The 26,893-nt window shown below is 33.3% G+C and overlaps 5 protein-coding genes across 8 annotated transcripts; 2 read left to right on the forward strand and 3 right to left on the reverse strand.

Moving 5' to 3' along the window:
- The first annotated feature begins 2,578 nt into the window (after positions 1 to 2,578).
- On the forward strand, positions 2,579 to 5,229 carry LOC108220778 (uncharacterized). Its single transcript, XM_017394635.2, has 4 exons — positions 2,579 to 2,896; positions 3,288 to 3,463; positions 4,032 to 4,236; positions 4,883 to 5,229. Exons 1-4 carry the CDS (start codon positions 2,830 to 2,832, stop codon positions 5,113 to 5,115), a joined length of 681 nt encoding a protein of 226 aa, XP_017250124.1. The 5' UTR covers positions 2,579 to 2,829; the 3' UTR covers positions 5,116 to 5,229.
- Positions 5,230 to 6,278: 1,049 nt separating this feature from the next.
- On the reverse strand, positions 6,279 to 8,069 carry LOC108220993 (uncharacterized). Its single transcript, XM_017394897.2, has 5 exons — positions 7,690 to 8,069; positions 7,439 to 7,517; positions 7,267 to 7,354; positions 6,588 to 6,719; positions 6,279 to 6,508 (listed from the first exon to the last, which is right to left on the reverse strand). The coding sequence occupies exons 1-4, from the start codon at positions 7,987 to 7,989 to the stop codon at positions 6,626 to 6,628; spliced, it is 561 nt and encodes a 186-aa protein (XP_017250386.1). The 5' UTR covers positions 7,990 to 8,069; the 3' UTR covers positions 6,279 to 6,508; positions 6,588 to 6,625.
- A 2,484-nt stretch (positions 8,070 to 10,553) lies between these two features.
- Positions 10,554 to 14,288, reverse strand: LOC108223632 (serine/arginine-rich splicing factor RS2Z32). Of its 3 annotated transcripts, none has more exons than XM_017397976.2 (7): positions 14,159 to 14,288; positions 13,588 to 13,719; positions 12,544 to 12,583; positions 12,318 to 12,413; positions 11,580 to 11,776; positions 11,372 to 11,476; positions 10,554 to 11,140 (listed from the first exon to the last, which is right to left on the reverse strand). In XM_017397976.2, exons 2-7 carry the CDS (start codon positions 13,710 to 13,712, stop codon positions 10,708 to 10,710), a joined length of 996 nt encoding a protein of 331 aa, XP_017253465.1. In that variant the 5' UTR covers positions 13,713 to 13,719; positions 14,159 to 14,288; the 3' UTR covers positions 10,554 to 10,707. The 3 variants fall into 3 exon arrangements, with proteins under 3 accessions (XP_017253465.1, XP_017253466.1, XP_017253467.1); XM_017397977.2 differs by having other exon boundaries at positions 12,544 to 12,816; positions 14,159 to 14,197; XM_017397978.2 differs by lacking the exons at positions 13,588 to 13,719; positions 14,159 to 14,288 and adding an exon at positions 12,677 to 12,804.
- A 2,540-nt stretch (positions 14,289 to 16,828) lies between these two features.
- Positions 16,829 to 17,313, forward strand: LOC108222519 (uncharacterized). Its single transcript, XM_064093967.1, has 2 exons — positions 16,829 to 17,159; positions 17,276 to 17,313. Exons 1-2 carry the CDS (start codon positions 16,829 to 16,831, stop codon positions 17,311 to 17,313), a joined length of 369 nt encoding a protein of 122 aa, XP_063950037.1.
- Positions 17,314 to 17,409: 96 nt separating this feature from the next.
- On the reverse strand, positions 17,410 to 26,737 carry LOC108220899 (probable leucine-rich repeat receptor-like serine/threonine-protein kinase At3g14840). 2 transcript variants are annotated; one of them, XM_017394783.2, is made up of 25 exons: positions 26,636 to 26,737; positions 25,343 to 25,396; positions 24,915 to 25,080; positions 24,242 to 24,313; positions 24,074 to 24,142; positions 23,889 to 23,960; positions 23,735 to 23,806; positions 23,526 to 23,597; positions 23,348 to 23,416; positions 23,156 to 23,227; positions 22,985 to 23,056; positions 22,826 to 22,897; positions 22,648 to 22,719; positions 22,385 to 22,450; positions 21,359 to 21,418; positions 21,240 to 21,275; positions 21,097 to 21,131; positions 20,416 to 20,792; positions 20,137 to 20,332; positions 19,831 to 19,980; positions 19,445 to 19,563; positions 19,100 to 19,310; positions 18,717 to 18,954; positions 18,277 to 18,427; positions 17,410 to 18,161 (listed from the first exon to the last, which is right to left on the reverse strand). In XM_017394783.2, the coding sequence occupies exons 1-25, from the start codon at positions 26,676 to 26,678 to the stop codon at positions 17,781 to 17,783; spliced, it is 2,997 nt and encodes a 998-aa protein (XP_017250272.1). In that variant the 5' UTR covers positions 26,679 to 26,737; the 3' UTR covers positions 17,410 to 17,780. The 2 variants fall into 2 exon arrangements, with proteins under 2 accessions (XP_017250272.1, XP_017250274.1); XM_017394785.2 differs by lacking the exons at positions 22,826 to 22,897; positions 22,985 to 23,056; positions 23,156 to 23,227.
- Positions 26,738 to 26,893: the final 156 nt, after the last annotated feature.

A 26,893-nucleotide genomic window follows, 5' to 3' on the forward strand; every position in this document is an offset into this window, starting at 1 on the left:
AAGACATTGAAATACTATATAATTGATATGAAAATTAAAAGGGTAAGTCAAATCAAACGTGTCGAAATATTTCGGGTACAATTATAAGGTTAGTAGTTCAATGGATGCTTTTATAATAAAGTAAGGTAGGGTCTTTTACATACAATATATGTTTCAATTATTATTTATACAAGGTGTGTGCAACATATGATAAAAAGAATGTGTTGATGGTATGTCCATCATATATCACTTAACTATTACACAAACGTACGCTCAAAAAAAGAGAAATAAATATAAAACAACGCGGACCACACATCTTCATCTAATCATGATTTAAGATATCGTAATTCACATATCAAGAACAAGTTTTCATATTGGATGAAATAATTTGATAATTTTCAACAATAAATTACAGATCTTTTTAATGAGGTATAATATATTTAGATTCTAAAAGTTTCAGTATTAGTTTCGAGTATAATTTTGAACATGTTGCTAATATGGTAGTGGCCTCTATATCCTAACAAAATTGAATATAGAAAAATCAGTTCAAATGTTGTTTTTGATCCATAATTTTTTACTATCAATGCTATTAGATTGCAAATGTTACATTTCATATTTACATATTCTGTTAAAAAATATGACGTAATAGTTATGCTCGAAATAATATGATGACACACGAATATTATTTAAAGTACAACAAAATCTAGAGTCCCGTGCCTCGCACGGGTTTTTATGCTAGTTATAATTATAATCCAAAAAATCAGGTTCAAGAATTCTAAAAATAATACAATTCTTTTCTTATTGAATTCTAAAGATGATACAACTCTAATAATCTTAATTAAGATTCCGATAAAGAATATGTTAATATTTATTTTATTTCTTCTTAATTTGACTATGACTATTACACGGGTAATTTGCCATCAATTCTTTTAACAGCAAGAAAGTCTTAAGTCGAAGCAGGAGGACTCAAATATATTTTTCTTTCATAATTGTCGGTTACAAAAACGCATATATAATAGGAATTATGTATTGATTTTATGATAATATAAATGATTCTTGAGTAATATTGTGTTTGACGGGCACAGGAAGCGGCCTAAACTAATTTTAATCTAAATAATAATAATTTATTTATTAGTATTATGTTTGACGGGAAAGTGGCTAAAATAATTTTTTATCTATGTTATAATATATATTTTTGTTAAAACGGACTTTGGTTCAAAATAATTTTTATCCAATTATAATCTTTAATTTTATCATAATGAGAATAATTTTTGTTAGTATTGTGTTTGACCGGAAAACGACTCAAACTAATATCTAAATTATAATGTTTTGTTATTAGTATTGTGTTTGGCAAGAGAGTGGCTCAAACTAATTTTGATCTAAATTATAATATTTAATTTTATCATAAAAATAATAATCATGGATTAATATTGTCTTTGACGGGGGCGGTTCGAACAAATTTTATTGATCTTAAAAGTAATACAATTTTTCTTATTGGATTGTAAAAATAATAAAAAAAAATTCTTATAATTTTCTTAAATTTCAGATAGAAAATATATTTATAATTCAAAAAATCAGGTTCAAGAATTCCAAAAATTAATACAATATTTTCTTTTGGAACTCTAAACGTAATACAATTAGTTTCTTATTTAGGAATTCTAAAAGGAATGAGATTATATTTATTTAAACTAATAATCATAGATAAAATATAATTTATATTTAATATTTGTAAGGTAGTATGTACAATTTTTATCTTCGATTTAGTCTTATAATTTTATTAAATTTCGAATAAAAAAATAAAGGATTGTAAAGATATCAATCATTAAAAAAAGTAATAGTAAAAAAATTAGAACCATAAAATAATAATAAATTTTAACTAATGAATAGGAATCATAAAATAAAAATAATTAATAAATAAAATAAGATATATAAAATAGGAATCATATATTGATTTTATGATAATGTAAATTATTCTTGATTAGTATTGTGTTTGACGGGCACGGGAGGCGGCCCAAACTAATTTTTATCTAAATAATAATAATTTTTCTATTAGTATTATGTTTGACGGGAAAGTGGCTAAAATAAATTTTTGACTATGTTATAATATTTTTTTTGTTAAAATGGGACCACGGTTCAAAATATTTTTTATCCAATTATAATCTTTAATTTTATCATAATTAGAATAATTTTCATTAGTATTGTGTTTGACAGTAAGGCAACACAAACTAATATCTAAATTATAATGTTTTCTTATTAGTATTATGTTTGACAAGATAGCGGCTCAAACTAATTTTGATCTAAATTATAATATTTAATTCTATCATAAAAATTATAATTATGGATTAATATTGTTTTTACAGGAGGGCGGTTCGAACTAATTTTATTATTAGTATTGTGTTTGACAAGATGTCCACCCAAACAAATTTTTATACTAATTATAATATTTTTTTTATTAGTGATATGTTTAACGGGAATATGACTTAAAATAATTTTTATACTATTACAAATTTACAATATTAATTTGTATCAAAATAAAATTTATTTTCACTTATTATAAGAGGAAAGAGTACAGAATGAGCGTAACGACTCTGTACATGGAAGACCCCAAAGATCTACGGGAGAGATTGGTGCGCTAATCTTTTCCATAATATCATAATCAACTGGACTGGACGACTGGTTAGCAAAACTTAGTAGCTGCTCAAATTTATTACACGTTTTCTTCCTTGTCCGACCAAGAAACGACAGCTGGTCCACCTTTGATCTCCCCCGATCAAACACTTGGCGAGTCTCGACGAGATCGCTGCTTCTTCTCTATCTCCAAGGATCTGCAATCAGACATACATATATTCGATGCGGCGTGGATTCAATTATAGGGTTTCACTTTTGTTATTTCTCTCTTACATCACCTGCTTTCGTGGTAATTTCTCATTTCCTTTAACACTTTTATTTTTTATCTTCTGGTTTCTCTAATATAATGCATTTCTTGATTACCATTCTTGTAATTGCAGAATTATATGCAGATTTAGATGATAATTGTGTTACTATTTGATCAATATAATTAGTCACACACCTCAATGTTTAAACAAAATTTTTTAAGATGGTTTTGACTTCGCCGAGACTCGATCACTTAACCACTTTGCTGGACATGATTTCTTAGATTCTGATATTTATGTTTTGGATATCAAAAATTACTGTGGGCACAACATGTGCTGCTTAACAACTAAGGATAAATGTTTTCGCTGCTTATGATTTTGATCTATTGATGATATGCTTGTGTTTTCACTTTTTTTGCTATACTATATTGGCAGAAGTTGTGTCGACAGCGGTTGTTACACTTCAGTCAGTCGAAATTTTTACCACACATGAGTTTATAGGATCAGACCCGACAGTTTACTTTAATTGTAAAGGGGAGGAGAAGATAATTTTGCCTGATTTGAAGAAAGCACATGTCTTATATGCTTATAAGGGTCAGGAATCTTGGCAGGTTTGTTAATTTTTCTTTTTTCATTTATGTATAGAGAGAGAGTAGACATTTCTGCTTGGTTCTTGATTCTCGATTGTAATTCCTCTTATGTTATTTCCTTGGTCATTTTAATTTATATCAACTCTCTAATGGTTTGCTTTAAAGTTAATCATTACCCTTCATCCTGTGTCTTAAGTGATTATGGTGACTTCTCAAATCTTATTTTAATGGTTTGCAGCATCATGTAAAATAATTTTCCAAACTACTATTTGATGTTACATGTCAGCAACAAGGTTGAATGCTTGTTAACCATTTGACAGGAATTTAGCTATGATTCCGTCAAGTATTTTGGAACCTTTTTTCACATGATGCGCAGTGAAATACTTCATGTGCACTGTTTAGTGTTTGTATGATTTTCCTCAAGAATAAGTTCTGGCATGTCTAAAATATTTCAAAAGCAGGCAGCAACCTCTGTGCATTAATTCCACAGCTCATTTTATGGAAAATTAACTAAAACTTAGATGTTGTGAGAACTGAGAGACGTATACCTTTCTGAACTAATGTTTAGTTTGCCTGTCACATTTTTCAGCCACTGACAGAATTTCCAAGTAATAAATGCAAGCGATGTGGATTTTATGCAAAGCACACCATAAAATCTGATGATGTGTTTAGTGAGTGGGAATTCTGTCCTAGTGACTTTACAAGACCTGATGGCAAGTATATCTACTCGATTGACAATGAAGTGAATGCCACATTCATATGCGAAGAATGTGTGCCACATCCACATATAGCTGGTGAGTTCTTTTATAGTCTATCCTTGGTAAATAATGCTTTCATCAAAAAGCGTCAGCTTAAGCTTCTTTTTTTTTGCTGCCTCAGAGAGTAGCAAAATTTCCCATTTTGGTGGATTTATGCATATGCAAAACTGTTAGATGGCTGTTCTTTGTTCTTTGATTTCCTCAGCTTTCACAGTGATTTCTTACCTCTAACTTAGGTGTAGTTGATCTCTTTGCCTACCATTCATAGACCCTGCACAAATCTGTGTCAGTCTGTTGGACCATTTGACAGGGACATCGAGATGTTTTTTTTGGATATATTGTTGCATTAAGGGGAAAAAACACTATAGAAGTGTGGAACCAGCCCCAGAGATAGCGAGAGGATTCCTTAGTCAAACTATTTGCAAAAATCCAAACCTATATCATATCAAAAGTATCTAACTGCTGAAGGGCCCTTGTCCAGCATGAAAGAGACTCAACCATTTTGCATCCTTCACTAAACCGATTAACGAAACGACACTAATTGTTTTGCATGCCTGTGTTGTGTATGTGACCATCATGTCTATCTATGCAACATCAGTACCTACTATCATTTGTAATAATGTAAATTTGGCTTTAGTTGACCAATACTTGGTAATTAGTCTTTGTTTGTACCATGTTCTAGATCCAGACCAAGCTTCAAAATCAAAGGATGGAGGACATGGACTGCACTGGGTCATCGTGGCACTGATTAGTATTTTAGCATCAATACTCGTGATTTTTGGGCTAGCTGCGGCATACAAATTTTGGCAGAAAAAGAAGAGGCAAAAAGAGCAGGCACGATTTCTCAAATTGTTTGAAGATACTGATGATATTGAAGACGAATTAGGCATTGGGCCCCTTGGTGGCTCTGTTTGATAATTTTTTCTGTCATCATTAACATCAACAATCTAACAAAACAACTACATATGGTACATTTATATGTGTAACTTCTTGTTTGAAAGAGATAAATATATAAAGGTTTTCATGGAAGCTTTCTCTTGTTTCTGCTCATTATGTAGTGCCACTTAGCAAGCTATCGTGAGACTTAACACTATCTATATGTTGAGCTCTTTATGAAGAATGTATTTAGAAATTACATTAAAACTTTTCTGGTACCAGTAGCTAGAGTTATTCTTTGGCCTTTCTAAAGTGTTAAATCCTGCTGAATTTTGCTTAGGTTCAGTGACGCACAACATCTTTACCCTGAAGTTACTGAAGCTCATTTTTTTCAGTTTAAAGATAGATTTTCTCTCGAAGTTCCATCTCTTCACATTCATGGCTACATGTTGACTTCTCAAATTTATAATCACCAGAAAGCCAATAATCATGGCCACTAACATACTGCAATTCTATAACATGTCTAAACTCTTCTCAAATCTGAAGTCACAAGTCGAATCCCCCCCTCCCCCTGATATGAACTCACTGTTATTCCAACCGGTCTTATAACCATAGTTTATCAGGCAAACCCTGGCAAGTATGATCAGTTGATTCATGTCTTTTTCTCAGCTAAAACTTTCAGAATTTTACTCATGAAAGAACCAGTCTTAATTTCAATTGTACTAACTACATGCATTGATATGAAGTGAGATGTGTTTCTTAATTTCAATTGTACTAACTACATGCATTGATATGAAGTGAGATGTGTTTTAACGTCAGATATTTGAATTGCAATTCGAAGTGAGAGTATGAAGCCCTCAGAAGTTAATATACCCGATGCAAATTCTCTCCCAGACCTTTTATATGAACCTGGCTGAATGCAGCATGTCAACCCAAATCCGTACATCATGGTGCTAATGATGTGTTAATTCAAACTATATAGTAAGGGGATATAAGTTCATTCAGCATAATCTGCAGAGGCAAATTGGGGTCTTATAGAGTACAACTTTGGTGTCATGGCTTATCTACAATAGCAAACGTATCCCAACTCTTGAGTTACTTTGATTAGGAAGGAAATACCACTTGATGAGGAATCAATTTGTTCCAGGAAAAAAAAATCTCAGTTACTTACCCATAATATGAGAAATATAGACGTATGAGAATGAGATAATGGACCAAAGCTCTTGATAAATTTGATACCATTCACATAAGTACATTAAGCGCAGAGCAATACAGCGGCCATTACATTCTGCTTCTATAATCTCACGAATGAAAATACACAGTTATGTGCGTATAGCACTATAGCTTATACACTTTTTCCGTTTTCTTACAGCTCAGTTGTGCCTAGAATTCTGATAGCACAAGGATGCAAATTTGTCGACACATTTATATCCTGCAACAAAATTTAATTTCTCATTTCATTCTAGCTCACAAATCAAGATGAGAGGACACATTGAATAGAAAAGGATAACCTTTGTACTTCACATCAGACTTGATTAAGCCCGGTGAATCATCCTTCAGGTTTGCCTCTTATTGCATGATTAAAGTTGTCCAACTCTTTAGATTGAGAACCATAAATAGCTTTGATTGTATCTACACAGGAACTGCAAGGAAATGCAACTATGCATAAAATCAATCCAATAGCTAGGCACTGACCAAATGTTGGCTTCTCTATTACTCCCTCCGTCTCAATTTATAGGTCCCTTTTAGGAAAAAAATTTGTCCCAAAATATTTGTCCCTCTCTTCTTTCAATACAAATTTATCTAGATATTAATTGTGATTTTTTTGAAACTCAACATTATTCTCATTTCTCAATGCACTAAATCGCTATATTTATTGTGATTTTTTTGAAACTCAACTATATTCACACTTATCAATCCACTAAATAATGATACATGAGATAAGATTCTATCTAACCAACTTTTTTCTTAATATATGTGTTTATTCCAAAATGGACCTATAAATTGAGACGTAGGGAGTAACAATTAATCATAGACAAGAACAAAACCTAGTAATCTACAATTATGCTAGTGCACAAGCCCCTTCAATCAAGATAATGTATACACAGTTACGCTTGCATAATTGTTTTATATTGACCATCAAGTTAACTATAGAATAGTTGAGGCCAAAATAATGAATGTAGTAAGGACCTGCAAGCTTCCTTGTTGAATTTCTTCTTCTCAATACCGTATAATTGTTCAAAAATATCTGGCTCCACCCGACAGAAATACGGACGATCTACAACAACAAAGAAAAACAAATCAAACTACCCACCAAGTAAAAAAAAAAAATGTTCCCACATTAATCCAAATTAAAGCTCACCCTCATAGATCGAGCAGGTTCTTGTACTTGTCTCGAAATGCACACACCATCCTTCCGGACCTATCAAACTTTTAAATAACTAAAATATAATCAACAATCAATTCGTGCAACAATCCTCACCATCACAAAATAAAATTAACAACATCCAAAAGAGCCTAAAGCAATGGAAAACAACACAATTTTAAAATACAGTACAAGAAAAAGAAAACGCAAGACTTTAAAAAAAGAGCAGAAATGGTGGGGAAATAAACCTCGAGATCAGAAGGGTCATCAAAAATCTCATCAGGGGAAGGAAAAGAAGGGCCTTTATCGAGTTTACAGCATGCTCCGCAACTCTTTACACATTGCCAAACAGGTTCTTTCTTCACAGTGGTGAAGCCGAGGCTACTGCTGCTGCTGCTTTTGTTTCTAGTGCTGGCTTTACTCTTTTTGCTTTGCTTTTTATTTAACTGGGGGCTTAAGTTGGACCTGAGTTTCAGCTGCCGCTGATTTTCCGGCGAGCGCACGGTAAAACCTGGCGGAGACACCGCCAGGAAGTGGGATAATATCATAGCTCTTTCTTATTAGGCCGGGAATGAAGAAGAAGATAAAGAATGAATTTACAATATCGGCCCAAAATGCCTCAATTTTTTTGACTCCTTTGTGATTAGAAATGTTACATTTCTATTCTAATTTTTATTTTAGGGTCCAATATTTTTTTAAATTTTCTCATATTTTAATAATATTTTTACCTATATTTTCTTATTTTCTAATATTTTTCTTTAAAATCGAATTTTTTTTATTTCTTCACTAAATTTATTACAAAATTTTTGATAACATTTTTTTCTAATTTCTTGTCTAAATTTGATTATTCTTTTTCTCCTTAATTCTAATTTTCAACGTTTTGAGAATTGGATTGTCTAATTTCCTACATTATAAACAAAAAATTTCTTTAATATGAATATTCTAATTTTTGGTAGTTCAAAAAATCATGATATAACAGTAGTCAACAGATATATGTTGAAGAAAATTTAGTCAATTTTATCATAAAAATTTAAAAAAAACAAAAAAATTAGGACGGAAGAAATATAATATTATCACTAAATGTAGTCTTCGTCCCACTCATTTTTTTATGGTTTTCTCCCATTACGTGACACGCGTTTTAAACCTTTTGTAAAGTATAATTCAATAATTTATTTCTAAAATTTTCTTTTTTTGTAAAAATTGAAATATTTTACTTTTATTCAGAAGAAAAAAATTATAATTCATGAACTTATACTTTATAAGAATTTTAAAATACATATGAAACCCTCCATCTCCCGTATAAAGAAAGGATGGAAGCAGTATAGTATAAAATAAAATCATAAATAATCATTTTAATCGATCACTTCAATTATTAGCATCGAAAATGCTCTTAGTTTGGAGTTTTGTCCGGCTCCTAATCAGTTGGTGTTAACCGATTAAGCAAAATGCACTATTCGTCGCGTCTTAAGTTTGATTTTTTACAAGGGCACCTGAACCTTCAAAAACAGATTGTCTTTCAAGTTTTGAATTGTGCAAGGTTAATTACGTGGCCCCAGTAATTGGTTACTTCTGCTACTGGTGAGAGGTTCTAAATGGAATGATAGAATAAAACATAAGTGGATGATCTGAATCCGATAAAATTAAACGGATTAGGATATGGATTTATGTTGGGTCCGTTTCACTTTGTGAGCTTGGGCCAGTAAACGGGTAATAAGCCCAGTTTAAGAGTAATAAACAAAAGGCATAAGACGGTTCATTTTCTCTCATTCGACTGAGAAAGAAAATATACACAAGCAGAAGGAAAGTAAAGTGAGACTAGCAGCTAGAGAAAGAGGTAGAGTTCTTGGTTCCGGTTGTCTTCTCTAAAGTACACTCTCATTACACTTCCATTTGGTGAGTTCTCTGATTTTATTTTGTGTAACCATCTTGATAGATGATGAGCTTCATATTGTATATCCAAGAGTGTACTCTTGATGATGTTGTGAGCCTCTAGATAAGTAGAGAAGATCATTGTAATCCCATTTATAAACGTTGATTATAGTGGAGATTTAAGAGGACTAAGGTCCCCGTGGTTTTTCCCGATTTGGGTTTTCCACGCAAAAATTCTTGTGTCTGCTATATTTCTTGTTATTAGTTTTTATATTGTTTCTGTGCTTAGTGATACTTGGCCAGATTTATTGTTGCATTGTAGTGCTTGTTAAATAACTCTGTTTTTGACACACATAGAGGGAAAGTACTGGAGATTGCTGCAGAAAGGTAGATTTCCCTACAATTTAGATAGATCCGATCAAAATCGGATCCGTTTAAAAGCCTAAGTGGGTCTAATCAAAACAATGTGTTTGATTGCAGAGCTTTAGGAATTTTTGACAACCTGTAACATACTCAGAAAAGATAAGTCGATTGTGAATGCAGCGGTGCAACAAACATCTCCCATGTCCTCGACAAGGATGTCATCTCACCTTTCTAATAGCTTAGTTTTGAAATATAAGTTTGATCTGTTTTGAAATATAAGTTTGATCTTTTAGCATACACTTCTAAATCTTTTGACCGCATAGTTAAAATCATTATTTTTGAAATTTTATTTTTTTGAATAAAAATATATGATTAACACTATAATACAAAAAAAGAAAATTTGAAAAATAATAATTTTAGCTATGCGGTCAAAAGACCTAGAAGTGTGTGTCAAAAAATCAAGCGACTTATATTTCAAAATGAAAGGAGTATTTCCCTTTGTAAAGACATGTTATTCAAGTTGATCACAGTGGCCAACTAAAGGTAGTCTTTAAAAACTTGAGTTGCACAAATGCTTTCTTCATGTTCATGACATACTTCATAGAGAAGTCAAGTACTGTATATGGTACCTCGTAACTTCCACAATTCCTACCATTTTCCTTCTCTATGTATATACTGCAGTACATTGTATTCAAGAAAATAGATGATATAAATTACAAACATAATATATTTTGATCTTTAAAATCTCTCCAAAATGCAATAACAGCGGAGGTACTTTATTTTCCCATATGCAACTCCAACTATAAGTTAGCAGGGCGCCAGGGCCTCAGGGACATCCAACTGACAAATTAAACTAGCTTTTAAATAAGTAACACGATAATTAAATAGTAAAAATATTCAGCATTACCAAACTGCCACGGCACAGGTAGAACATCTAACAATATCACAGGAAAAAGTTCTTAAATCTCGAAAAAAAAGTACACAGTTTAAGATTTGCCAACGGAACAGACATGCGAAGACAAAGCAAAGCAAATCTAGGATGACTCGCTGCCGCCTCTGAATGATTGAGGCTTTTCATCATCAACATCATCCATTGGACTTCTGTCCTCTCTAGGACTAGGACTGCGACTCATCCCATTGGCTCCTCCATTAGCTTCCAACGGACTCTCATCCCTGTTGGCAACAGGACTCCCTCTAATGGGACTCACAGGACTCGCACTTCTAGGAGTCCTAGCTCTAGGACTTTCACCATAGTCAGACCCATCTTGTTCAGTAGCTATTTTATCCATCCCTGGGGAAAGGCTACCTCTCCCAAATGGGCTGGCATCTTCTGGAGTTGGGCTCCGCTTCCTGGCCTTGGGGGGTGGAGAGTTTTTTATATCAGGGCTCCTGCTGCTATAGCGAGGACTCCTGGATCCCTTCACACGGTCTGTCTTCCTTTCCCTCTTTTGGGGAGACCTTGATCGACTGTCAGAACATATTATTTCAGTTAGCCCAAAATTTAACATGCTAATTAATATCCAGAAGAAAAAACAAAATTATAAGTTTAGAAAATACGGGAATATATATGGAATATTTATTCTGACAAGGACAAGAATGTCCTGATCTATAAGATATGGGAAAGCTACAAAATCTCCAGTAGTATCAAAACTTCAAAGTGGGCCGGCCATCAGTAATAATAGATATTAAAGACCTAACCTGTAGCTGCGACTCCGGCTGAAACTTCTACTACGGCTTCTTCCACGGCGAGGTGAACGTGATCTTGATCTCACCGGTGACCTTGAGTAACTTCTACCACGTCGACTGCAAATAAATAGGAAGTAAATTCATGACACCTCAGACAAAGCACTGATAAAGGACGTGATTTATTAGCAAGTTAACTAGAGAAACCTCGACAGTAAATTACCTTAGCTTTTTAGGACTGTTAGTACAGTTCCTTTCTATATGACCTCTCTCACCACAACGGTAGCATTTGTTCTTCCAGTCACCTGATTTGCAATCCCTAGCCCAGTGACCATCAAGGCCACAATTGAAGCAGCGTCCAGATCCAGGAGGAGGACCTCTGCCCATATATTCTCTGGTACCACCTGGCCCACGGGGCACCTGTTCCAACCCATTCATAAGATATATGTTAAATTGTCCATTTGCTAAGAACACATGGCCAGAATCAAACCTGAGAATATAGAAAACTCAGATTCGCTAGACCGAAGTATTAAAGTACAAAGATGCGACAATTATCAAAAAAAAAAAGACTCAGGTGCCATTGAATTTCTATTGTATACTTGAATAGGGAAGCAAAGAAAAGATGTGAATTATTTTCTTCTCTCTTCTAATCTTTCCAGAGGTGGGAACAAAATTTTGGGAACAATTATTTGAAGATTTTCTTTCCTATTGTCCAGTTCTCTTTTCCAGAACAAGCAGCAGAAAATAATTCTTTCACTTTCTTCTCGTTCACATAAAACTTTCGGTAACACAGTGCTACAGGCTTTAATGAAATTGGAAATGACATTCGAAAGATAAAAATGTACTCCCTCCATCCCAACTAGTATAAATACTACATAATTAAGTACTCTAGAAACAGCCTACTTCATCTCTGAAATCTCTGCACCATCTAGTATAGCAACTCATGCACTAAGAAACATACCCCTTTAGCAAACTCCACTATAAGACGACTGCCATCAATGTCACGACCATTGAGGCTATATCTTGCATCATCAGCATCTCTCGGATCACTGAACTCCTGCCAATTGTTGTTCAAAACAAAAAACCAAAAGGGAAACCATAGTGACTCATATAATAAGCACATCTACTAATAATCCAAGCAACGATGATGTGAAGAGAAAAATGAGGCAAAGGAAAGTAATACATACAACAAAGGCATAGTCGTGCTTCATATCCACATCCCGTACTCTGCGCAAACGGTTTCCAGAAACAGTAAGGCCATCATAACTTTACGTACTGGGAGTGCATCATACATCGTCCCACAAATCGAACTAAACACACCAGTATGAGATTGTTGCTTGGATTAAAAACGCAATACAACTACAGATAGAATCGCCAAAGTCTCCTAACACTCGTCAAGACACTCCACCATGGTCACACACCCACCTTTGACCTCCAGGACAGGCAAAAATCCCAGAAACCTTCAATGATATTATTAAGTCAAATAGACAGACACCTAGGGTAAAAAGTTCCTCAAGATATTAACAATAGGTTAATTACCACATATGCTGCTTCTCATTCTGTTTGTTTCATTTACACAAACCCTGATTTCTTTGGCAGGACCATGAAAGTGTTGCAGTAAACTCTAAAAGTAAGTATGTTACATACAACAAACAAAATCCCTTGACAAGATGGAGCCAGCCAGGGACAACCTTCAAATGTTAATTCAAATTTCCTATATGAACCTAGATAACATACCACAGAACCCACATTTATGGATCTGTGCTTTAGATATTGTTAAGCTACACCCAAGATGATAAGACTGTATGACTTTAAATTTTAATAAGATCAAATTCTCAGCCTCCAAAGTCCAAAAAGATACACATCTTCTCTAAAAATAACATAAATAAATTACTGTCCTACATTCCTATAGGACCTCACACATGTCCATTACATGTTATCTTAAAGAAACTTAACATGGCATTATTCATAAAAGAGAACAAAAGAGCATAGACAACTCGCACGAGGTGAACAATAAAGATAAGACGGCATCATAATTCATAATAAGGAAATCACATTTCTGGTTGGCTAAAGAAAATCTTTAACCCCCATATAATTCTCAAAAATTTTCAATCAAACAACAAAAGGGTAAACAAAACCAAATCAAACACAAGATAAAGTTTCAACATAAATATGATGTTCCGCTGTGAAACAAACCAGAAAGGTAAACAAAAGCCAATATCAATATTTACCTCCCATATCTGCTAAAGATGTGCTCCAGATCACGTGATCGTGTCCGTGAGGACAAATGGCCAACATACAGCCGTGTTGTTGTACCATATCGGTCACCCCCATATCGATCATCATATCGAGGCATCTTCCAGCTGGACAAAAATAACAAATCAACAATTACCAACTTTTACATAGCAAAACCATCTAACTGCTCTTTGATTCACAAAGTCTATAGCCACACTCCAATAACAAAACATAGTTTTTGAATTAAAGATCATATCATACAATTCAACCATCCATATAATTGATGCAAACGAAATAATTGTTTAAATCATCCATATAATCGTAAAGAACACCACAAAACTTGTTTTTATGATGCATAAATTGTCTAAAATCGTGAATTTGAGTGTGTATGATATAAGAATTATCTAAATTGTTTCTTGCAGTCTTGGTAATTTATCAATTATCAACATATGTGTAGTCTTTTAATCAAAACCGCACTGTATGTATAGATTTGTTAATGTAATTAACAAATAGATCGAAATTAATATGAGAGCAAGAAAACCAAATCCACAGCGAGAAAGAGCGTACCTTGCAAGTGAAACCCTAATTTCTGATGTTGCAGAAAATGGGTATAATTTGGTTGGGCTTCGTTTTAAGATAAACACCGACGTTTTTGGACGGTGGAGATGTGCTTAATATATTTAACGGCTACGATTTGATTAACATGGACTTTTGTGTACAATAACGGGCCTCCATTGGTAACAAGCCCAAATATATCTTCTTCTTTTTTAGCACTAAATTTTAGATTAATAATATTCATTTTTCAACTTTTCTTCTTTTAATTTTAATCAAGTTATTAATCATATAAAATTAATCATGAATCAATCAATATAATTTTTAATATATGATGTAGTTAATCTATTAATATAATTTAATTATTATATCATGTAATATTCAAACATTATTCAACTAATAAATTATGAAAGTAATATTCAAACAATGAATCATCAATCACTTCTGTTTTTCCTTGAAATTATGTGTTTGTATAATTTTATTTGAATATATTTTTTATATCACTAATAAATTTTTATTATCGCAATTTATACTTATATTCATTTTTTAAAACTCAACTATAATTTAATTAAAAAATTATTACTCATATTGCAATATCTACCGGGTGATTCTAAGCCTGACAATTAAACGTCCCATATTTTCAATTTCACATCACAATACAGGGTTAGATTCAGATTGAACCGCTTAGACTTAGAATTTTAGAACCATATTTAATAATCATTAAATGAAAGTAATTTGAATGTGTGAAATTAATTAACGTATGAATGTGTTTTAATATAATACATATTTAAATATACATGTCTCAATCAATGCACATTCTTAATTTATATTTGATCATTTAACCAATAAAAATACCTTTTATATTTAATTCAAATATCTCCGTAGTGTGATTTAACAAAACTCCAAAATACGAAGAACTGGAGTGTGTTTGTTTTGATATTTTATTATTGTCTATATGTACTTCAACAGAATTTCGTGTTTTTTAATATTATATGAGCTAGATATCTACTGCATCAGAATCTCGTGTTGTATAATATTATATGAGCTAGATATGTACTGCAGTAGAATCTCGTGTTTTGTATTATTATATGAGATAGATATGTACTGCAGCAGAATCTCGTGTTTTGTAATATTATATGAGCTAGATATGTACTGCACATAATCTCATTTTTTGTAATATTTATATGCACTGCAGCAGAATATCGTATTTTGTAATATTATATTATTAAAATTGATTGAGATTCACATGTTGTAAGTTTGATTTGCATTTATAACAAAGTGCATATATATTAACTTATTATTATGATGATTAGGTAGTAGTTAATGATTATTATGATTTGTATTAATTAATGATTTACATATAAAGATAAGGTATTTTAAATAGCTTTAAGTTGTAATTTATATTAATATAGCTAGGCAGATCATGACCATTGAATTCAAATTCATCTGATGGATGTGTGTAGTCTTAAGTTCTAATTTTAATATTGGTTCTAATCTGAATCTCACCCTCATAGTATATACAATAGTTGAGATACTTGGATATCATAAAGATTGTTAATAGTATTACATGAATCATGTTGTAATAGGCAATGGTTGATGGTACAAAATTTTTTTATTATATTGACATCCAAAATTTTTATCATTTGTTTTAGGATAATAAGTCTTAAAGAGTATGTTATGTATGAATGGTGTTCCGAAATTTAGTGTTTCTTTGAGATATTTAGGATCACATATCTTAATCCGTATTCAGGTTAATTATCCTCACCGAGTAAGGATGATCATGTGTTTTGATAGTCCAAATGGGATATGATAGATTATTCTCACTCGAGATAAGAACTTGTCCATATATATTAGAGGACGATCGCGGCTATATCATATGTCTTCCTTCGAAATACACTTAGCAGTGGTCAGTGACTCAGTGTTATTTGTGATGATTAACAATAATGTTGTATCCGTGACGTTATTGGGCACTTCTTAAAATTTCAAAAGACTCTCCACAAGAACCTAAGTCTAATATATTTAGGTTTCTCAACCTTTAAGAATATGTATAGATTGATTCTTATAAATTTATAGGATATTTAGCCACATTTTAAGAGATTGAAAGTTAAGAAGAAGGAAGTAACTTACAAATTACAATCACTTTGATCTCATACATCCCTAAACTTATAATCACTTTGATCTCAGACCCCCTTAAACACACGGTGATCATATTTGGACGGAAATCAACCATTATAATACACATTAGTCTTCATAACGAACCTCATCTTTATTGATTATAAAATTTCTCTATCAATATTATACTCCTCAACAAAATGGCCAGACCGGTCTCCAAAGACACCCATTTCATGTTCGTTGCTGGTGCACGTACCAAAAAAGTTTGGAGTCGATTATATTCCACTACAACGGTTTGGACTGTGTCTTGACAAAACAAAAAATTAAGTTATGTTAAATTGCAGTCCTAGTTAATGATGCAAAATTATGCCTCACACCACATAATAATCATGAAGACAAGTCCCAGTCCCCACGCACTTGATACCTATTATGTCTTTCTGTTAGTGTGCTTTCTTGCGATCTAAGCGTTACCTTCTTTCCTTCTTCTTTTACTATGCCTTGGAAACCTATCACATATTCACATTAGACAAATCAACTTTGATCTGACCAACTAAAATCCACTCTCATTTAAAAATGAGCTCAGTTTGCATATCAAACTGTGTGGATGACACCAGAGTTCCAGTGAGAGCCACTTATGTCAACCTCTACAAGTGGCCCGAATCCGACGCAGAGTTTGTCAAGACGGTGAAAACGAGCAGGGGTGATCAAGGGCGGCGACACCCTCATCTGCCTCATCCCAGGGTGGTGGACAGTGTGTCATGCAGACAAATGTACCTTAGAAGCTACACATTTTCTAGAAAAGAGAGTGTGCCAGAGATGACTAAGAAATGTTTTGCAAAAGTGAGAGATAGAGTAGCAGTTGGAGGGAGTGGATCGGAGAAAGCATCAAAAGGTGGCCGTGGAGGTAAGAAGAGACGTACCATGTGTTCAGTTTTCCGACGGCTTCTGTCTTGCACAACCAGTATAGATGTGGTTGCTAACTAAGACCAGTGAGTTTCCTCAGTTTATTATTTGTTGTAGCTTATATCTTAGACTTCTGCACTGAATTTCCACAATAATGATTTACGAGACTTATTATGCATAAACACATTACAAGCCATGGACAATAGTACATATAATAGTTTGTTTTTATTTTTGTTAATGGGAGTTACATATAATTAAGGCTGGGATTCTTTACACTCTACAGTGGAACTAATGATACTTTTGCCAGATATATGTTGTATATTTGCAAGCAAAGGAGAGAGCAAAGTGAAAGTAAAAGTAGAGGGCTGTAGTAATAGCGGTTAGCATAATCAATGGGACACGTTAAACCTACAGGTGTTATTCTTTAGGTAAAATCATAATTTAGGACTATTACAGCTGAACTTTTGGTATCAAGCATTAACACCAAGTTTAAATTCATAAGATAGATATGGCCACTATATGAGGTTATAGAGATTACAAATCTATAGTACATAATACTCCAACTAGAAAACAGAAAACGTTGACAAGCTCTGAAATACGCAAAAGTTTAGGACTTTCCTTGTTACTCGGATTGAAGGCTTACTGTATTGAGGTCATAAGCAGATGTGGATGAACCATTATTGATAACATCAGATACATCACCAAAGGTTTCTGAGTAATTTCCCGAGCTTCTGCTTTTGGTCTGGCTATACTTGTCTCTCAGCCCTCTGAACTTGCAAAAATCATCCCCATACATATCCGAATTGAGGTTTAGCTCATGTATACTGATATCACCTTTTAGCATGCTCACTACAGAAGACATAGTTGGCCTAAGTGCTGGAGATGAATTAGTGCACAGTAGAGCTACTCTAATCATTCTCATTGCCTCTTCCTTGTTGTAATTTGAACACAACTGTGGGTCGACTAGCTCCATCAAATTCCCATTTTGATGAACATTAAGAGCCTGAAAAACATGTAAGTGGTTGGAGAGAGGAATTTATGTATAGAACATTTTATAGTAAAATTAGTTCACTGCAAATTAGAAGTTCAAGGCATGCTATGAATGTATAGAGTATTACCCAATCAAGAAGACAGACGTAATTTTCGTTTGGACGATATCTCATGTTGTTCTTTCCAGCAACAATTTCAAGTGCAACAATCCCAAAACTGTAAACATCTGCTTTGTCTGTCAAATAACCCCACAGTGCATATTCCGGTGCCATATACCCGCTGAGAAACAAAATCAATTATCAGAAATTCTTTACTTTCTTTATTGGCAAATTTCTCACTAGATCTTTCGTCATCTCTGAACACTTTATCTATCTTGGAGATCTAGTTATAATTAGTAGTACTTAACCATAAACATAGAAAAGAGTAAAATAAGCCAGACCCATAAAAACTCAACTAGTTGGAGCTAGACTATACGAGTAATTACACAGAGAACTCAATTTGACAGTATAGCATCTAATTTTTTCGTTTTACTCCTAAATTACTTTTAGAACTGAAAAGGCGCTCTCACATAGTTCCAGCAACTCTAGTTGTAATATGGGTGTTTTCCTCTTCATCAAGCTTGGCCAGACCAAAGTCCGAGATTTTCGGGTTCAGATCATTGTCCAGAAGAATGTTATTAGCTTTGATGTCTCTATGGACAATTTTAAGAATCGACTCCTCATGCAGATACACCAGGCCCTTTGCTATACCAATGCAAATCTTTTGTCTAGTAGGCCAGTCCAGATTCAGTCGTAATTCCTCTGGACCTGCAAGTAACATTGTTAGACCACTTAATTTGAGAGAAACTGCATATGAAATAGAGATAAGATGGAAAAATATGATACAGACAGAAATAATGTACAATAAGAGTGATCAACATATTTAAGTACCATATTTATATATTGAACTCACCAAATAGAGCCCTGGCTAGACTGTTATTTTCCATGAACTCATACACTAGCAGCATTTGTTTACGCTCAGTACAACATCCATGCAGTTTTACTAGATTTGAGTGTCTTAAACCAGAAATCATGCCTATTTCATTTACAAATTCACGAGACCCTTGATTTGATTTCGATGAAAGCTGCTTGACAGCAATTGTAGTACCATCCAATAGAATTCCCTGCAAGGTAGTAATATTAAACAATAGATAGCCATTGTACGAGTTGAAAGCCAAAAGCAAATGAGATAGAAAAAACATCTAATTCAATTCTCGGAAAGTACAATTTGGGTGTGAGAAGTTATATTGCTGGTCACCTTGTAAACAGATCCAAAACCACCCTCTCCAATCTTGTTTGCAGCAGCAAAATCATCAGTGGCAGCTTTAATTTGTTGAAAGGTAAATACTCCAGTCTGCAGATCCAATCCTTTCAACACTGCAGTAACACATTGTTGAAAATGTTAACTGAATCTTGCGAATCAAGTAGATATTCTACATATTTTAGAGTTCATCCCCATCTGTATAAAGTTCTTTCTTTGAGTTGGAGAATTTTTTCCTAATTGACATCGTTGTTGCATGACTAAATTTAATACCATGCAACACACAACAATTACTTCTCAACTCATGACCATATATTTATATCATAAAATAATAACATTTGGTTCCTTGATTGATGAAAAAAGACCATATTGAACTACACCACCTTCTTCCCGTGATGTTCGATATCCCAGATTGCCCTTCCACCAAGAAATACCAAAAAAGGTAAGAAAAATCCATAAACCTAAAGCCACAACTACAACCGCAATGATAATCTTTCCTTTCCAATTAGGACTTGAATCTTGCGGAGGATTATCTGAAAAACAAGAGAAGTATGGAAAAGTTGTGGAAAAGCACTGCACAAGATATTCAGCAGCAGAACTGCCTGTTCACCTAAATTTATCAGAAATATTTTAATTTCGTATACTGGCTCAGAAAATATATTAAGGATTTTAAGCTGACTAAAACTTACCAGATTCCATAGAAATAGCTGATATTAAAGGGCCATATATTCCTCTAACAGGTACACCTGTTGTCCCTTTCCCTGTGTAAACAAAGCGAATTTGTAAAGTTTTATCCTTAACAAATGCTTTCAGTTCAGGTTTTACTGCCTTGTCAACTCCTAGTGCTTCATGTTCAATATCATAATCCTTGAGTTTCAATTCATCCTGTAACAAGGTGATTAGATTAATGCAACACAGTACTTCACTATGTATGAATCTATATAGCTGTATACAATGTTATAGAGAACCTGGACATAAACGTCAAAAATTCGTCTTCCAAGACTCTGATAAGAACGATTGTCTCTGAACATTATCTCAGCAAAATAAAGTGTTACAGTATAGTTTCCATTTGCCAAACAGCGGGCATAGTAAGTGAGTGACAAAGGAGACAGACGAGCAGTCGTGTACAATTCGGAGTCATTCATTCTAAGAATAGATGTATTGTGTGCTGTATAGTTATATCTCGAAAACCTTCTAGGATTAAAGACTCCTGTAATACTACTTCCCCAGTATCCTGTTATAATATGATAATTTTCTGGATCTGCTGATTCTTCATCGTCTTCAAAAGTTCTATCACCAATTGTAACTTGTTTCCCCCCACAATTAATATGCAGCGAATACCGATCTATAAAATACCAGCATATTGTCAGATGTGACAATTTATATGTTAAATTACATTTATTTATTTTCGGCAGCCTCAAGTGCATGCAGTACCGTCGGAAAATGTGTTGGAGGAAAAAGAAATTGAGAACAATGTTTAGCCTACATTAATTTTTTAAAAGAAAAGATGATGAGAAATCACAATAATAGTTTGGATTTAGGCATAATTGTACTCTACGGGGGTGAGGGGTGGGGAGTCATGTAAATTTGGTAAAAGTTGGAGAACGAAAGGTTAAGCACTAAAAGTAAATTCTTAATGAGATACTTACCCTTAGGACATGAAAAGCTACTGCTGCGGCAATTGCTGGTGTAAATCATATGAAGCAGATTATCAAAAGTCTCAGTACAACATGAAAACCGAAACTTATATGTCATTATCTCATACACAATACCAATTAATGTAAAAGCTTACAAATTTCTCCCAAAGCTCCTAAACAAGTTGAAGGTTCTATTTAGAAGAAAACAATGAAGTCTTAGCATTTGATTGCGATGTTAATGAAGGAAATAAAATATGTGGACTTCGAAGCTTACAATGAATTCCAGCAAGTTCCTGAATCATTAGAAAATTCATTGTATGATAGATCTATATGACTGCATAAGAGCGTGCATATGAAATCAATTTGAGGTCATAGTATATCTTTGCAGATACTAATGTAAAAATAAGATGCGAACTAATATTAAAAAACCCAAACATAATGCAGCAAGAAACACTAGTATATGCGAATTTGCAGCAGGAAAAACTACCATATGCGAATTTGCAGCCTACCAGATCAGACATGTAAGCAGTTTTCAGTGCCTCTATGCTACGGGAAAGAAATATTGCATCCCAACATTACATGTGCATATTACATTAACATTAACAGGGCCTATTGTTAAATCTGGCACTTGTAGAATAAAACCTACCCATCATATTACGATGTTTTCTCCCCTTTCAAGCTAAGGTAAGTAATTTTTAAGCCCAATGAGCATGAAGCAGCTAGCACTTATTCTTTACAAGTCAATGTTCAGATCCAAACTTCTCACAATTATTTATTATCCATCATTCTAACCAACAATTCACTAGAATTTTCTAAGAAATAGAACTACTGTCTCCTATTTTCCAGTACAGAAATTTATAACCCTTAAGGTAAATTTGACTAGAAAACTCAGTGTAACCTTCTTTGTAGGCAAGCTTTTAGAAACTACCATGTTATACTGCAAGTCTATCAGTCACATAAAGAGAATTCTCGGTCAGTAAAATATTATATCCTATGATTGCTTAACACTATCGTAGTCCATAAGAAATGACAATTTTATGCTTATACTTTATTTAAGCATGCAAGAATTTTCTTGTGGTTGATATAGCCACAGCTCATCATGTACAAACATCTTCTTACATTTATACAATATATTTACCCTTTTCGAACAACAATTTTCTACAGTAAAGGCAAGGAAATCCTCTTGTGCAAAATGTTACAAGGGATCATTTTTGAGTTTATACTTTATAGTATCAATATGCTAGAACATCAACAGTAAGTATGAACATGATAAGAACTAAAGCAGTACTAAAATGCATACCCATTGGAACTAATTTTTTTCATCCACTCCGGTATATGTCCAGTAAGAGAATTGTTTGTGAGAAACCTAAGAAGCACATAATTATATAAACAGTAACATGCATTTGTAATCATTGTCAAAAATAATTTACAAGAGTAAATACATGCATTGTGCCATGAAACTATTCGCCAAGTTCAACATGGACTCCACCTCAAACACTTAATTCTGTTAACTATTCATATTAATTATTACTGTACTCCTTTTAGCTGAAGTTGATTGCTTACATTTGCTGGAGCCCTGTTAGGGCACTAAAATTGCTGGGTATTTCTCCTTTCAACTTGTTGAAGCTTAGGTCTCTGCAACAAACGGAATACAGTGACGCTTCAAGGGAGGACTAACAGAGTTAGTAAAATACACATTTATGTATCAAATGACAGGAAAACTGAATGGGAGTAGTATTACAGTTTGTTTAAATTTGTTAATTTGGAAAGATACTTGGGTATTTCCCCAGATATATTACAGCTCCTCAACATTCTGTAACACATCAAATAGTACCAATGTTATTTCTGAAGCATGGAGTGCAAATATATATTAAATCAAATCTTAGTATGTCTGACTCACAAATTATTCAGTTGTGTCATGTTTTCTAGTTGAGGAAACTCTGTGGCTCCTCCATTTAAATTGCTGATCAATCTACATAGAGGCAAGAAATCATTTGAACAGTATCTAGATTGATCGGAAAGTATAACGTGTCCGACAACCTTTAAAAAGAATAGTTAAGTAGTTTCTCACAGCTCAGTTAAATTTTTCAGGATAGAAATGCTAGAAGGTATAGGTCCCTCAAAACCACTAGCTTGAATATCTCTGTCATTGACATATCCAATGGATTTAGCTTTCATTTGAAGTGTGACATGATTGACTATCATTTTGGATATAAATAAAAAATAAATAAATATAAAATGTTAAAAGAAAAACCAAGCTTACAATTTAGATAGTTGCTTCCAACTTTGGAAATCTGGAAGTTTTCCAGTAAAGTTGTTGCTACCTAGTCGACTGCATTACCCAAACAAACAGTAAATTATTTTCAAAAGAAAAGGAAGGACATGAAGAATACGGAATCCAAATTAGACAATAGGACTGAAATTATCCACTGTATACTCACATATCTGTCAAGTGGATTAGGTGATTAAGCTCCAGAGGTAATTGTCCAGTTAGATAGTTAGCATCGATATGGCTTCATCGACAAATGTTGAAGAAGAAATTCTGAGTGTAAGTCATTTTTAATTTTTATACAGTAACATATATTTATAATTGAATCAAAATGTAAATTAAAAAAGTTTATCATATAAAAAGACATGAAGGTGGTCTGACAGTGTCTGTAAGTTTACTAGTTTCCCAAGCTCTGGTGGAACACTTCCAGTAAACATGTTGCTGTCAAGACTCCTGAAAGTATTTATTCTTATCCAAGTTATATATGTAAGAGGAATGTGGTATGCATGTGCGTTTGAGAGAAAAGAAAGCATACAAATTTCTGAGAGTGGAAATGTTTCCCAAGTAATCTGGAATCGGCCCCGATAAATTATTTACTGTGACAGCCCTGGAACGTATTATATCGTCACACTGTTAATTCTAGTAACTGAATTTAGTATTACTGATTATAAAAGATTCGTAATAATGTAAATTGTAAGGTAATAACTGCTATATACTCACATATGTTCCAACTTTGTTGAAGTCCATTCACGGGGTATCGTGCCACCAAGGTAGTTGCGAGTAAAATCACTGTAAAACTAGTATTGACTTAGGGATGGAAGCATTGAAAATCAAATTGAAATTTTTAGGAACTAAAAACCAAGTGTAATTAAGCACAAATATTCTCACATCTGTTTTATGAATGGCAACTTTGCCAAGGATGGTGGAAGTATACCATCAAAATCCTGCCCTTTGAGAGACCTATTATATGAAGAATTAAAAGTTGCTCATTGTCACAATATATATGGTCTCCGCATAAGGGTTTAAGAGCAAGGCCAATCGTGATGTAAAATTTGTTCTATAGCTATATTCTAGAACAATAATAAAAAAACCCAATTCCAGTTGTGATGTATAATTTGCTCTAAAGTAGAGTAATGCTATACTTTGTTCTATATTAGGAGCAAGATATAGAGTGCTCTATGATTGCCACATCATCAATAAGTTAAAAAGAGAGGAAAATGGGAGTGTGCTATTTTAGAGCTAGTGAAAAATTGATCAAGTTAGGTATGAAAACTAAAGAGTTAAAGTTTAAACAAAGTTAGGTAAATATAGAACAAATCATTGGAGGGGTGTGCTATTTTAGAACCAAAACCACTTTTTTGTTCTAAATTATAGAGATAGCCACACTTATTTTAACATCACGATTTGCCTTGCTCTAACATGTAGCAGTTAAATACTGTAATAAACAGATGGTAGTATATTGCCACCGCTAATCATACCATGGGCGTTTAGTTAGTAAAACAAGATTTAATGGGATTTAAACCTAAATAGTGCAGAAACACTTAACAAGTCAAAGACATACATGGCTTGAACGCGGCATATGTCACCAGGGAAGGAGCAATTGTAGAAGACATAATTAGCATACTCTGGCTTCCGTGTAGTGTCCCAGTTTGTCAAGTTTAGCTCAATATAATTGAACTTGTGGTTCTTTCTTCCCAGTTGATCAGCTATCTCACGAAGTGCACTTACTGCATACATCAAACTCATCATGTCTCAGTAAACCAGTTGGGTTTAAGTCAAACTCATACGTTAAAAGCATAAAATAACTTGTTAATCATTTAGTATACAAATACTAAAACAGAATATATATGCCAATCAATTGGTGCCTTGAACGGTTAATTTTAAACTGGAGGAGCAACTTAAAGGTTAACGGTTTTGAGAAAGAATTATAAGAGACCACAGATTATCAACTTGATGTGTCAAGAAACTCATTCAGTAGACGTTGTTTACCATCCTCTGGTGCAAGATTCACACACTGTACTTCAACAAAACCTGCTACCAGCCCTGCCAAGACAACAAATGCAAGCGTTAAAATATTAGGAGACATCGAAGTATCAAAATATTTTGCCATCTCTTTGCACTGACAATCCTTGAGCTAACGCAGGCCAATCTTATACAGGAGTACCATTATATATATCAAAAAATGAACAGTATGAAGTTCCAAACAAGGGGTAAAGTTCCTTCATTTGGTGAGTACCCCCATGTGATATAGATGACTGCATCAAGTTATTATAGAAGGCCAGTTTAGAGATGCAGAAGTTCTTAACTAGTATGGAGCTATGTTCCCTTTTCTAGAATGTGAGATGTTGAGACATGATATATGTCCACACATTGAACATGAACTTCATCAAACAGCACTAATCTTGATTTTGTTGTAAAAGAAATCGGATCAAAACTAGATATTACTCCTGTATATAATCTAGGTAAGGACAATCCTTGACTTTTGTATGCATATCTTTTCGATTTGGTTTATGTTTTCTGGTATAAAGCAATCATACCAACCCAGAATAATATCAGACTTTTGGACACTCTCAAGTAATAACTTTAAAGGGGCAAGCAACATCCAAAATTAGCAAATACTCAAATCTCTTGTCAAATAATGTTGGATGAAAATTAATTTGCTCACATGTTGCCTTGAATTGTTAACATACCAAGTTAGGTCCATTAGCCAGCCTAGGCTTACTAACTGGATTTCGAGACCTCAACCTCAAGATTATGTATTTTTCTTAACGAATTGTGTAAGTTGTACGACGGCACAAATTTTACAATGTTCACGAACACGAAAAACATTCAAAATTCAAATTGCTGCCCCTAATTTTAAGAAAAAGTTGCAAAGATCGTCATCCTCTTACAATAACTCAAGTAATTCTGGTAAAATTAAAAAGCCAAACATAAGTAAATATATGAGTAATTCACCCTCAACTTATTTCTTGCATGAATAGTAAAATAATAGCAAGTCAGCTAACAAGGACTCTTCACAAAATAAAGACAATTCTTCTTCTTCACGAGAATCAATTGTTGCTAGTTAAATCAATTACCGGAACAAATTTTTAACTTTATTTATGACTTGTTTGCGCCGTTCCGTAAATATATCTCTAAATTGAAAAGATGCACAACCAGATGGCCAAAATATTTTTATTACAATTCACATGCAAATCTAGACTATAATCAAAATACAAAAATTTGATTAATTCAAAGAAGAATAGTTTATATAGGTGTAAATAATATAGGCTTGTTAGGTACCTGCTGCGAGAGGGCAGGGCTTTACTTCTTCCTGCTTCTCCATAGCTCTTTGCTGGATAGTAAGCCAAGAATGTACTAGTTGGAGCCCTAAATATAATATAAAAAATTATGTATTAGTAGTTTAGGACATATTCAACTACCTTCAACTCCAACAATGTGTCTTATTTTCACTATATGTTTAATATTTTATTATTAAAAGTTCACTTTCATCATTAAAACATAATATAAAATAAAGAAAGAAAGAGAGTATCAGTAAGA

This window comes from Daucus carota, chromosome 5 (genome assembly GCF_001625215.2).
Source record: "Daucus carota subsp. sativus chromosome 5, DH1 v3.0, whole genome shotgun sequence".
Lineage (NCBI taxonomy): Eukaryota > Viridiplantae > Streptophyta > Magnoliopsida > Apiales > Apiaceae > Daucus > Daucus carota.

Excerpts from the sequence above, each read along its gene's own strand:
- LOC108220993 (XM_017394897.2), bottom strand. The coding sequence starts at position 7,989 with ATGATATTATCCCACTTCCTGGCGGTGTCTCCGCCAGGTTTTACCGTG. Across the intron at positions 7,518-7,689 it reads ATGACCCTTCTGATCTCGAG|TTATTTAAAAGTTTGATAGG; the intron begins GTTTATTTCCCC and ends ATTATATTTTAG. Across the intron at positions 7,355-7,438 it reads AACCTGCTCGATCTATGAGG|ATCGTCCGTATTTCTGTCGG; the intron begins GTGAGCTTTAAT and ends TTGTTGTTGTAG.
- LOC108220778 (XM_017394635.2), top strand. The coding sequence starts at position 2,830 with ATGCGGCGTGGATTCAATTATAGGGTTTCACTTTTGTTATTTCTCTCT. Across the intron at positions 2,897-3,287 it reads TTACATCACCTGCTTTCGTG|AAGTTGTGTCGACAGCGGTT; the intron begins GTAATTTCTCAT and ends CTATATTGGCAG. Across the intron at positions 4,237-4,882 it reads GCCACATCCACATATAGCTG|ATCCAGACCAAGCTTCAAAA; the intron begins GTGAGTTCTTTT and ends ACCATGTTCTAG.
- LOC108220899 (XM_017394783.2), bottom strand. The coding sequence starts at position 26,678 with ATGGAGAAGCAGGAAGAAGTAAAGCCCTGCCCTCTCGCAGCAG. Across the intron at positions 21,419-22,384 it reads AAAAAAATTAGTTCCAATGG|TCATATAGATCTATCATACA; the intron begins GTATGCATTTTA and ends GCTCTTATGCAG. Across the intron at positions 21,132-21,239 it reads AGGAGCTTTGGGAGAAATTT|CAATTGCCGCAGCAGTAGCT; the intron begins GTAAGCTTTTAC and ends GATTTACACCAG.
- LOC108222519 (XM_064093967.1), top strand. The coding sequence starts at position 16,829 with ATGAGCTCAGTTTGCATATCAAACTGTGTGGATGACACCAGAGTTCCA. Across the intron at positions 17,160-17,275 it reads ATCAAAAGGTGGCCGTGGAG|CTTATATCTTAGACTTCTGC; the intron begins GTAAGAAGAGAC and ends TATTTGTTGTAG.
- LOC108223632 (XM_017397976.2), bottom strand. The coding sequence starts at position 13,712 with ATGCCTCGATATGATGATCGATATGGGGGTGACCGATATGGTACAACA. Across the intron at positions 11,477-11,579 it reads AACAGTCCTAAAAAGCTAAG|TCGACGTGGTAGAAGTTACT; the intron begins GTAATTTACTGT and ends ATTTATTTGCAG. Across the intron at positions 11,141-11,371 it reads AGCCGGAGTCGCAGCTACAG|TCGATCAAGGTCTCCCCAAA; the intron begins GTTAGGTCTTTA and ends ATGTTCTGACAG.